This window comes from Somniosus microcephalus, chromosome 20 (assembly GCF_052327205.1).
Source record: "Somniosus microcephalus isolate GS21.2 chromosome 20, FLI_Smic_1.0, whole genome shotgun sequence".
Taxonomy (NCBI): Eukaryota; Metazoa; Chordata; class Chondrichthyes; order Squaliformes; family Somniosidae; genus Somniosus; species Somniosus microcephalus.
Window position 1 is genome coordinate 54,676,574 of NC_141006.1, and position 12,969 is coordinate 54,689,542.

A 12,969-nucleotide genomic window follows, 5' to 3' on the forward strand; every position below is an offset into this window, starting at 1 on the left:
GGCTATGAACTTGGGTAGGAGGGGATGAGTAAGGTCTCTTTTGGGTTGTGGTGGCTCTAAGAAAATATACCTGGCAATGGAAGTTCAGAACCAAGTCAATCTAGACAAGCAGGTACAGAGTACTCCAGGGTACTGTTGACTACTCCTCAGAATCAGTCTCATTCCTGGACACACGAATCTCCATCAAAGACGGACACCTCAGCACTTCACTCTACCGCAAGCCCACGGACAACCTCACGATGCTTCACTTCTCCAGCTTCCACCCTAACCACGTTAAAGAAGCCATCCCCTATGGACAAGCCCTGCGAATACACAGGATCTGCTCAGACAAGGAGGAACGCGATGGACACCTACAGACACTGAAAGACGCCCTTGTAAGAACGGGATATGACGCTCGACTCGTCGATCGACAGTTCCGACGGGCCACAGCGAAAAATCGCATAGACCTCCTCAGAAGACAAACATGGGACACAACCAACAGAGTACCCTTCGTTGTCCAGTACTTCCCCGGAGCGGAGAAACTACGCCATGTTCTTCGCAGCCTTCAACATGTCATCGATGACGACGAACACCTCGCTAAGGCCATCCCCACGCCTCCACTACTCGCTTTCAAACAGCCGCCTAACCTCAAACAGACCATCGTTCGCAGCAAATTACCCAGCTTCCAGGAGAACAGCGACCACGACACCACACAACCCTGCCACAGCAACCTCTGCAAGACATGCCAGATCATCAACACAGATACCATCATCACACGTGAGGACACCACCCACCAGGTACATGGTACATACTCATGTGACTCGGCCAACGTTGTCTACCTCATACGTTGCAGGAAAGGATGCCCCGGAGCATGGTACATCGGCGAGACCATGCAGACACTGCGACAACGGATGAACGGACACCACGCAACAATCACCAGGCAGGAGTGTTCCCTCCCAGTCGGGGAACACTTCAGCAGTCAAGGACATTCAGCCTCCGATCTTCGGGTAAGCATTCTCCAAGGTGGCCTTCGAGATACACGACAACGCAAAATCGTCGAGCAGAAACTGATAGCCAAGTTCCGCACCCATGAGGACGGCCTCAACCGAGATCTTGGGTTCATGTCACGCTACATGTAACCCCACCTGATGCAGGGTCATCCAGACTCGAGTCGACATTGGCTTGTTCTCTCTACACAGATGCGGCCGGACCTGCTGTGATTTCCAGCCAAAAAAAATGTTTTTTGTCTGTTTTTTTGTTTTTCATACAGACCCCAGCATCTGCAATATTTGACCCCTTGTGACCCCACCTCATTGTTCTTTGATGTAATGTTTCCCTGACTGACCTGTTTGGACACCATTCGCACCTTTGACTGCTGTGATTATCTCTCTGCCGAGGTGTGATAAATGGCAGTTGGAAAGGTTACCTGTAAACATCTGACATGATTCTCTGACTATATAAGCTGTGTCTTTATGCATTTCTCCACTTCACCTGAAGAAGGAGCAGCGCTCCGAAAGCTTGTGATTTCAAATAAAGCTGTTGGACTATAACCTGGTGTTGTGTGATTTCTTACAGGGTACTGTTGGACAAGCCAGTTTGGTTCACCAATAGAAACTGGAAGGGTAGTTCTGCCCCTGGGGTCTGAACTCTTCCCACTCAGCTCTGAGTGGTCCTGGCTGGACAAGTAGTGAGATGCTAATCAGGGCTCTGTGCTGGCCAACTGCACAGATTTGGCTGGTTAAACTCCTGTGATGTTGGTTGAGGGAGGAATGTTGGACAGGACAAATCCCCCTGCTCTTCTTTGGATAGTGCCATGGAATCTTTAACATCCACCTGAGCAGACAGGACCTCAGTTTACCATCCCATCAAAAGATGGCACCTCCAACAGTGCAGCACTCCCACTGCACTGAGTGTTGACCTAAATTATGAGTTAGAGTTGAGAGTGCTACCAACTGAGCCAAGCTGACACACGAGAGAATTTACGATACAAGATTCCAGACTGCTTAAACTGCAGACACTTTTACAATCAGACTGTTCCAAAAACAGGGAACCAATGTTTAATATACTAGTGGCACAGGGCATTACATCAGGTGATTGAAACCAGAAGATCGACCAGGCTTAATTAAATATTGTTGGCAGTGCTGGAGGAGGCTAGAATAGGATTTACCAGTTAAACAGGCAAATATTATTCTCACTTACCAGTCTGAGCATGTGCAAGCAAGGTGAAATCTTTCCCATCAGTGAGTCAATTATGTCAGACTGGGAAAGGTATTTGCTCTGTGGACTTTCTCTGAGCTACATTTATGTTGTGTTCTATTTTCACTCGACACTGTTTTGAGCGCCTTTGTTTATCTTTCTACAGTCCTGAAAGCTGTGGAATACTCAATTAACTTGCGTTTCAAGTGATGATGGCCCAGGCTTTTCAACGGCCCCTGTTCTTCAACCCTGTCCAAGAACTTATTCTTTTCCTTTTCCACTGTAGCTGGCCATTCTATTTCAGGGAAATGGCGCAATCTGTTTCTCATCTCATCGCTCCCCCACCAACGTTATACAACACTGACAAAATGGAGCTTTCGTCCTGTTATCTGTGTAGATCTCGTATGTGTGCCTTTTAAAATTGGTGGTAACCCAGCTCTAAGATGCATTCCAAGTGCCGTACTGAAAACTGAAACAGCTGCTCGGAGATTATTGGACCGATTTTCCAAAAGTGCAGAGTTACAGAGCAAAATCCTGGGTGTGTTCCAGAATGGATGGAATGTGCAATCGGAAAATTGACCATTGTGTATCTGAATCACAGCCAGCTAACCCAAGCATGTTTAGAGAGGTTAAACCATGTACTTTCATTATTATGAACTAGGATATCAACTGGTACAATGGTATTGGGATTGCAGAGTATGTTTATCTCATTAACATTCCATCATCTTGGTGTGATGGGGCAGAGTAATTATCACGTTCCAAGATGTGCGCTGAAAATATAGGAAACTCCCGAGGTTGGAACACAACTGTCATCAAATTATTTACCAAGGTGCTAAGACTATTACGATTTGCTTTACAATTGTGACAAAAATAAGTAATTTTGTCCAGTTTTTTTTGGCTGTTCCTTTAATTCCAGTCATAGTACATAGTTAAAAAACAACTGCAGGCCAAATTCTTATACCAGGTTTATGTCAATACAATGCTGCACGTTTTATCAGTTGCAGGCTAAAGAGAGAATGATTCAAAAGTCATGTTGTGTGGCTTGTGTATGACTGACAGGTCGTTTTTAAATTTGATGGTTTAGAGATCCAAAATCCTGGAAATCCCAGTAACTCTTATCTAGGATATAAAAAGAGTTGTTCTGTTTGAAATGGAGTCAGATTGAAATCTCAGAGGAGGAACCAGTTGGAAATGGAAGGGATGGAAGAGAGATTGAGAGGAAGAGATAGAGAGAGAGAGAGATGATCTTTACCTGATAGTTTACGTTGGTACAGGCACACATGGTAAGAAAGGAAACACTGCATCATATAAAACAAAGGGTTATTTTAGAGCTAGCAGTTATGATCCTTTTGTTGTCTTTCCACTTGAGGAGTTAGATGGAAGAATTTCTACTATAAATATTTATCTGTGTTATTGAACAGTTACTTGTTTGTCTTTTATTAAATACATTCAGTTAATAGTTTTGAACTTAAAACAGAGTCTGAAGGTGTAATGCTATATTCATTCATTGAAGACAAGAAATCCTTTGGAGGTATAGAATAAGTCCAGCAGCTAAAATAATGAACTGACAGAGCTTTCTGTTTCATTATCCTGGGCACATTACTGAAAGTTAACCCAAGGCTGGGATAGAAACTCCTGAAGATATAGGAAGTTGGGACTTGTCTAGAAGAATGATCCAAGAAATAAGAGTCAAAAGAAGTCTATAGTAAGAAGATAGAAATAACCCAAAAATAAAGCAACAATCTTCAAAGAGACTGCTTCTTCATCAAGGGATCTAGTGTAGAAATGTTACCCATCATTAGTTCTGTTGATCAGGCTGCTCCATATGTTAGAGGGGACAGAAAGCCCTGTTGTACTGATCTGCTTTTAACTTGGATTCTGTGAGCCAGGCATCTATGAGTTGTTAAATATGCTTCCCATCACCTGGTGGCGGGAGGTGTTTAAGACCCCAGTGAAACTGAATCTATAAGCCTGCAGAAAGCAGATCTAACAGCATAGACTAGGAGCCAGTTCATGGATAACCAGTTTACAAGCTGCCAGGCTTCTCCGCATCTTCCCCTGTAACTTCAGCGGGAGATTAGAGGAACCCCCAGAGTAACGGTGTGAATGACTAAAGATCCGCCATTTACCCCACTTCTCCAAGGTGGGCTATCGGGTCAATCCCTGCGGAATGTCAGGACCCGAGTCTTTCCAAAGGCATTGTGGGATGCTGTCACTCAACTGTACTTATTGTAAGTTACCAGCTTGCTGTACAGTATTTTGGTTTGGTGTCTGCGTCTATGAATCATTTTAAATTGTAAATAAATCTGATCTGTGGTCTAACCTGTACAAACCAGCCCAGCACAGTGAATATTTTCCACATTCTACATGCCTCCTATGTTCTCTCCAGCACATTTAAAGCAAGACCTGAACTACACCCATTGCAGCAGGGAGTGAGAGAAACCGGTTTGAGTTGTTAAGGGACGCAGTCTGTTTGCAGAAACTGTTGACGATCCGTTTACACAAGAAAAAAAGTCTTGGAAAAATCCCAAGCCATAACAGAAGGTTAATTTGCATAGTTCAACCAACATTACATCTTCAGCCAAGATACGATTGGATGGTTTAATTTGCCACTAGCGGGAACTTGCAAACACAATGGATGGGGAATAACTGGAAGCACTTTATGCCAGAATGCTCACTAAAGTGCCTTTCTGCCTGAAACCCTGAATATCTACAACTTAATGCTTTCAGATATTCAGAGCACATCCTTTACTTACCTGACAATGCCACCTTCCATACCAGTGCTTCCGACATGTCTTCCTTTTTCCTCAACCGAGGATTCCCCTCTACTGTGGTTGACACCGTGTCTGTTCCATTTCCCGCACTTCTGCTCTCACCCCTTCCCCTCCCTCCCAGAACCACGATAGGGTTCCCCTTGTCCTCACCTTTCAACCCACCAGCCTCCACATTCAACGTATCATCCTCCGCCATTTCCGCCACCTCCAACGTGATCCCACCACCAAACACATCTTCCTCTCACCTCCCCTTTCAGCATTCCGAAGGGACCGCTCCCTCCGCGACACCCTGGTCCACTCCTCAATCACCCCTAACAGCCATTCTCCTTCCCACGCAAGCGCAGGAGATGCAACACATGCCCTTTTACCTCCTCCCTTCCCACTGTCCAGGGCCCCAAACACCCCTTCCAGGTGAAACAGCGATTTACTTGTCCATCTTGCAATTTAATATACTGTATTCGCTGTTCACAACGCGGTCTCCTCTACATTGGGGAGACCAAATGCAGATTGGGCGATCGCTTTGCGGAACACCTCTGTTCAGTCCGTATGGGTGACCCTGAGCTTCCGGTCGCCTGTCACTTTAATTCACCGCTTCACTCCCGCTCTGATCTCTCTGTCCTCGGCCTATTACATTGTTCCAATGAAGCTCACCGTAAGCTCGAGGAACAGCACCTCATCTTTCGATTAGGCACTTTACAGCCTGCCGGACTCAACATCGAGTTCAACAATTTCAGATAATTATCCCTGCCCCCTTTTTTCATGCTGTATGATTTTTGCCATTCCCATTTGCAATATTTTATCTTTCCTGCCTCTTACAAAAGTACAGGATGTCCTTTCAATTCCTTCCTCCCCTCCTAACGCGCCACCCCCCGCCCTGTCTCTGCACCTGCTTAATATGTTACATCTCCAGCTTTTTCCAGTACTGATGAAGGGTCCCAGACCAAGGCCAATAATCTCCTTCCTATGATTAGGTGACCCAAAACTACACAGTGCTCCTGTTGTGATCTCATCAATACCTTGCACTGCAATCTGATTCACATTAGGTTTTGTGGGTAGTTTCAACCACAGGTGGAACACCCACCTGTGATTGAGTTGATCGCAATCTACATCACCCCAGATCCTCAAACATTGACAGACAGTTCACTGCACTGTACCCTCAATAAAATGGACCATCTTTTCTGTGAACCACATTAGTGACAATGTGAAACTGACAGATGGAGCCGGGTTAATGCAAACCATCTCAGAGGGTTTGATTTGCATATGTTGTGTATAAACAGCAATTAGCTCATTTGAGTGTATTGGATGGATTTGAAGGAAATTTGAATTTTCTCCTGTCGTGGGTACATTTGGCAATGTTAAAGGTGTTATTGCAGTTAATGCTTGGGCTTAGTTACCTTGCCAAGCTTTTGAAGCAGTTTGGATATATATGAAATAGCCCATTGTACATAAAGAATGGCCTCTTACAATTATTGTCTTATACAGCAAGAGTTTCACTCTCCACGGATGCTGCCTGGCCTGCTGAGTATTTCCAGCATTTTCTGTTGTTATTTCAGATTTCCAGCATCCACAGTATTTTGCTATTGTATTCCTTTACTTACCTTCCTGAAGTTCATAAAATCTGCTGGATAAGTAGGCTCCTCTATCCCCATTCATAAATTTTTTTTTAAAGCAAAATCTATGTCCTGTCCCCGAACCCATGTCGTGTCATTGAGTTTTAATCTTTCCACTTCAGATGGTTAATGGTGTCTCCTGGAGAGGGAGAGGACTGTACAGACAGTTTGTGTGGCATTCCTTTCTATGAAACACAGTCAGAATTTCTCAGGACTCTGAAGGGGTTACCAGAGACACCCGCACCAAACTGAGTAATAATAAGCAGACATATTGTCTAAAGGAAGTTTGGCCTCTAACAAACTTACCCTGAATTTTTGCTTTCTCCTTTAGTTACGGAGGATACAGGTGATACATCGGCAGTTATAGGGAAACTAAAAGAAAGAGCAGACCCTTCACCTGAGTGTTGCATCCACTTGTACTGTTGCTGCCACAGGTGACTGTATCAGAGTGCTTGAAGAATGAAGTGACAATGCTTTGGGTTCCAGCGTTATACATTGTGGAACAGGAGGACATAGATCCCCGTCACAATATGCAGTGCAGTGAGTTCCTAACCTTAGACATATTAGCATGATGCAGAATGGAGGCCGACATCTTCATAGATGCACCTCCTAGCAGATGAATATCATCCAGGGATCGTGGGCAACATGGAGAGTTAAGAGGATGAAAGAGAAAAGCAATAAGTTTAAATTCTGAAGAAAGCAAACTCTGCTCTGATAGACACAGTGAACTTTACAGAATCCCTGGAGCTGACACATATCAGGGCCCTTAGGAAGATGAAAAATAGAAGTATTTTTAAAAGCAGGAGGAGGCTGTTGCGCCCAACAAGCCTGTCCCTTTGTGATAGATCTCACCAGGCTCTTCAATCCCGTCTCTCTCCAGAAAAACATCCAATTTTCTCCTTAGCCCAGTTACACTGGCCCACTTCAGTTGCCTTCTCTAGTAGTTTACCCTATAATTCTAATAGTCTTTGGTGAAAAAGTTTCAGCAAACCTCCATTCTTCCTACATTTTAACCTGTACTCCTTGGTATTTGAACCCTTCGCCATAGTGACCAATTTGCCAGGATCAACTCCGCCCATTTCCTACATTATTTTGAAAACTTTGTTTAGACCACTTCAAAGTCTCTTATCTTCCAAATAAAACTCTCAACTTTTCCTCCTGATACCTGGACTTGATTATGTTGCCCCCCATCGGCCCCTGCCCCCTATCAAGGCCAATAATCTCCTTCCTATGATTAGGTGACCCAAAACTACACAGTGCTCCTGTTGTGATCTCATCAATACCTTGCACTGCAATCTGATTCACATTAGGTTTTGTGGGTAGTTTCAACCACAGGTGGAACACCCACCTGTGATTGAGTTGATCGCAATCTACATCACCCCAGATCCTCAAACATTGACAGACAGTTCACTGCACTGTACCCTCAATAAAATGGACCATCTTTTCTGTGAACCACATAAGTGACAATGTGAAACTGACAGATGGAGCCGGGTTAATGCAAACCATCTCAGAGGGTTTGATTTGCATATGTTGTGTATAAACAGCAATTAGCTCATTTGAGTGTATTAGATGGATTTGAAGGAAATTTGAATTTTCTCCTGTCGTGGGTACATTTGGCAATGTTAAAGGTGTTATTGCAGTTATTGCTTGGGCTTAGTTACCTTGCCAAGCATTTGAAGCAGTTTGGATATACATGAAATAGCCCATTGTACATAAAGAATGGCCTCTTACAATTATTGTCTTATACAGCAAGAGTTCCAAATACCATAACTCTGGAAGCAGGAGTCACTTTGCTCAACTGTATCAATGAGGGAGTCCGCCAGAGGGGCCTGGAGAAAACAAAGTTAGTTTTTGCCTTAGAATGACATGTCATTGTCTCTTAGCTAAGCAATGGTTTGACTGTCAAAGTGACTGTTGCTGAGACAACGCAATATCCCAGAGCATGGAAAGAATTATTGGGTCATCTCAAAAGTACAATGTCAGCTCTGTTGAATCTGCTATCAGGCTTTGCACGAATAGAACTCAACACCAAAAATGTGTAAGAACCTGCAGAACTCCATCATGACTCTAATCCAAAGGTTTTTTTCTTGGCTCTGATGTGTAATTGTTCCAGACAAAGTGATTAATTTATAGGGCTGAGAGCCACATTTCACCCCAGAGAATGTGACTAGTTTCTTACACAGAATTGAAGACAACCTCTTACAGATCATGCATGGAACTTCTCCTCAATAGTCAAGGAACAATATTCCATCCCTAACGTTTCAGTGGATAGACCTAAATGGATTTCTAGTGAGTGTACTCTAATTTCAAAACTCTGACATAATAAAAGCCATTGATGCCACAACAGTGTCAAATGACCATATCCCATTCTCTGTCCAACAAGGCATCCTACTCCCAGCCTATGAATGTCAATTGGTGTCAAAGCTCCAGTACCTGCCCAGGATTAACTTACCTTCCTTATTTACCCTCCCAACCATGCCTTGGCTTGTAATCCACATCCCCGCCTGACACAGACATCAGACACTAAGCACCAGGAGACATCACAGTCTGACCCACAACCAGACACACTCCACCAATCCATAAATTCCAAACCAGTGCTCCTGTAAAACACCTTGGGATGTTTTGCTATGTGAAGGACGGTAAATAAATGGCATAACTGCTGTTAGAATCTTGATGAAGGTCGGATCCCAACGTATGGTTGGGGTGTCAGTACTATAGCTCGGAGATACTGAGCCCTTGTTACAAGTCCTATGATTCTTCATTCCAACCCCTCGGGTGAATGCAAAACAAAAGGATCTGATCTGGGACTGGAACCAACTCAACTACCGTGGGTTTCATGACTGCACGTAGTCCAACACGCACTGTTGCCCTTTCCCTTGTCCAATGTCGGGGCCTGTTTGCCCACTGAAGCCCAAAGCCGGCGGAAGGAAGAGCCGCTGGAACAACATGGAAATCCTGGCCAAGGTGGACAATTTCCCCAGGGTGCGAATGGGCCGCTTGTTGTTCTATTGCTATAAACATCTATAAATGTAACTATAAACAACAGCAACACTTTACCCTTGAAGGTTTGCTAAATAGAAAAGGGCTCAGGTTACAGACTGTGTGTGTGGGGAGGGAGTTACACAATCTAACGATTGTAAACAGATTTCTTTATCAGTGTTCCTGCAGGAGCGCCGACCCCGAGATAGATCGCAAAGGTCAACAACACAAGACACAACACGTTCGATCCCTTAATGGAGAAGCGCCTGGGGAAGCAGGGCTCTCCCACTTCCTCATTCCTTCCTCCCCCTCCCTCTTGGGATCTCTCACCTTGCAACCACACCGAGACCCTGCGTGGACTCCAGGTGTTGATCGCTTCCATCGCCTCCTGGATCCGGACCAGTCGCAGCGGCAAGAGCAAACCTTGGTGGAGAGGTACCAACCCGTCCAAACTCTCCGAGACTTTCACCAAACTTCAGCCGCTTCCGCCCAACTCCGTGGCGACGAGTCCCCGTTGGCCGTTACACCTGTCAATCATTGAGCAGCAAAGGTGTGTCCTCAGGAGCCTGAGAAAGAAGCACACATAGTGAAAAACAGAGCGAGAGAGAGAAACATACACATAGAGAGAGGAAGTGAGAAACAGTGAGAGAAAGGGACACAGAGGGGAAGCTAGAAAGGGAGCAGAGAGGCAGTGGGGTGAATATTGGTCTTCACCGGCTGGGCAGTAATCTGGGGGAGCGGGGCGCACGCCCGTTGTAGAACCCGCCCGATTTTCATCCTATGAAAATGAACGGGTTGTAAGTCCTATATAAGATTTTATATATAAAGGGGGGGGGGGAGAATTCACTCGGCCAAATCAAGCTCCGTCCATCTACCCCAGAGACCACAAGTCAATGGGTTGCTCTCAGTACTACTTACGTGAAAATTACGTTAAAAAACTGACAGCAAATTTAACTCCACCAAAGTGAAGATTGGGTTGCTAAACAAAAATGATGAAAACAAGAGACCAGCTTCATTTACCATTTTCCATTCTCCCAGTTTCTCCGTATCTGCTCCGATGATGCCACCTTCCACACCAGTGCTTCAGACATGTCTTCCTTTTTCCGCAACCGAGGATTCCCCTCTACCGTGGTTGACACTGCCCTCGACCGTGTCAGTTCTATCTCCCGCACTTCTGCCCTCACCCCTGCCCCTCCCTCCCGGAACCACGATAGGGTTCCCCTTGTCCTCACCTTTCACCCCACCAGCCTCCATATTCAACGGATCATCCTCCGGCATTTCCGCTACCTCCAAAGTGATCCCACCACCAAACGTATCTTCCCCTCCCCTCCCCTTTCAGCATTCCGTAGGGACCGCTCCCTCCGAGACACCCTAGTCCACTCCTCTATCACCCCTAACAGCCCTTCCCCTTCGCCTGGCACCTTCCTGTACAAGCGGAGGAGATGTAACACCTGCCCCTATACCTCCCCCCTTCCCACTGTCCAGGGCCCCAAACATCCCTTCCAGGTGAAACAGCGATTTACTTGTACTTCTCGCAATCTAATATACTGTATTCGCTGCTCACGATGCGGTCTCCTCTACATTGGAGAGACCAAACGCAGATTGGGTGACCGCTTTGCAGAACACCTCCGTTCAGTCCGTAAGGGTGACCCCGAGCTTCCGGTCGCCTGTCATTTTAATTCACCGCTCCATTCCCACTCGGACCTCACCGTCCTTGGCCTCTTGCATTGTTCCACGGAAGCTCAACGTAAACTCAAGGAACAGCACCTCATCTTCCGATTAGGCACTCTGCAGCCTTCCGGACTCAATATCGAGTTCAACAATTTCAGATCATAACCTCGACCCCTATTACATTTTTTCTTGTAATTTTTCCACTCCTTTCCCCCCCCCCCCTTTCCTTTTGTTTCTCTCTCACACCTGGCAGCTATCTCTTGCCTTGCCAGTACACTTCACACCTAATCTCAGCCGATTACCATCTCGTCTAGCTTCGAATACCTTTTATTGTCTCTTTTACTTCTTTTGTTTCTTTTAATTCTTTTGTCCGATCGCAGCCCTACCTTTGATCTATTTACTTTTCTTTCCAGTTTTGAAGAAGGGTTTGACCCGAAACGTCAACTCAAATTTCTCTCCACGGATGTTGCCTGACCTGCTGAGTTTTTCCAGCATTTTCTGTTGTTATTTCGGATTTCCAACATCTGCAGTATTTTGCTATGGTAATATGAAGACAGTTGGGTTGGTATTCTAGAAGGATGAAATCCAATGTGTCGAAGGCCCATCTTCATGGGGAAGTTCTCTCCATGGTAAAGAAATTGGTGAAATATCTTTCAACAGTGGTTCACAAAAGAAAATAGAGATAAATGTCAGAATTTGTATAGTTTACAGGTGAAAGTATGGGCAGGTATCTTGTTGGCAGCCAGTTACCAGTCGAGTGCTACAATGTTCAGTGATGGGGCCGAGGTGTTTAGAATTTGTATAAATGAGTTAGAGGAAGGAATTGTGTCCAAAGTGACCTAATTAGGGATGGGCAATAAATGCTGGCCTTGCCAGCGACGTCCACATCTCGTGAATGAATAAATAATAAAACAATTGCGGACGATTCCAAATTGGGAGCAGTGGCAAATGATGAACATCAATGTACATAAGTTCGAAAGGATCTGGACAAGCTTGATCAATGGTGGAGAAATGGCAGATGGAGTTTAATACAGGAAAATGTATGGTGGTGAGATTTGTCAGAGGGAAGGTTGATGCGGATTATGTGCTAAATGGGAATGTACTGGAGGTATTAGAGCAGGCGAGGAATCTTGGGGTTTTAGTGGACGGGTCACCATCAGCACAATGTTCCCAGGCTGTTATAGCAAACAGAATATTGGGATGTATAGCAAGGGGTATAATGTATAAATCCTAAAACCGACACAAGGTACCAGGCGCAGTCCTGACAGAACCCATCCTTCAGTTCCCATTCATCGCCGGCCCTGCACCGCGCACCGTGACTGACTCAACACGGCAACCTGTTACTCTACTCAGTATCTTGCAGATAGGCTGCGGTATTTAAAGAGGGGACACCGCGCTCACATTCTCAACCACTGCTCATTCAAGGCTCCAAAATAACCCCGGCCACACTGGGGACAATGAGACACAATGGGCGGGGTTGTGAGCAGGGTGCAGCTTTCAGCGAGCTGGTTCGTCTGAATCACGCTGCAGCAATCCTGATATTAATAGAAAGAGTAACGACCCATGAAAACAAGCAGCTTTAAATAGAGCTTCGCTGCTGGTTACTGAGTGTCCCAAACACACGGTCGGTTCTCTCAACTTCCAGAAAGTGCGATGTGGACCGTCAGCTGTACAAGTGGGAGGGTGAACTGTCACAGCAGGAGGAGAAAAGAATCACAATTTAAATATATAGAGAGATAGGAGCAGAGGGAGGGAAGAGA

General features: G+C 45.3%; 1 protein-coding gene across 1 annotated transcript in view; it reads right to left on the bottom strand.

Moving 5' to 3' along the window:
- LOC147103276 (connector enhancer of kinase suppressor of ras 1-like) overlaps positions 1-10,112 on the bottom strand; it is a 99,035-nt gene extending 88,923 nt beyond the window's left edge. Inside the window, exon 1 of the mRNA XM_085962739.1 lies at positions 9,869-10,112. Within this exon, the coding sequence (XP_085818865.1) occupies positions 9,869-9,920 (52 nt within the window). The 5' untranslated portion in view covers positions 9,921-10,112. The remainder of the gene's footprint in view (positions 1-9,868) is intronic.
- Positions 10,113-12,969: the final 2,857 nt, after the last annotated feature.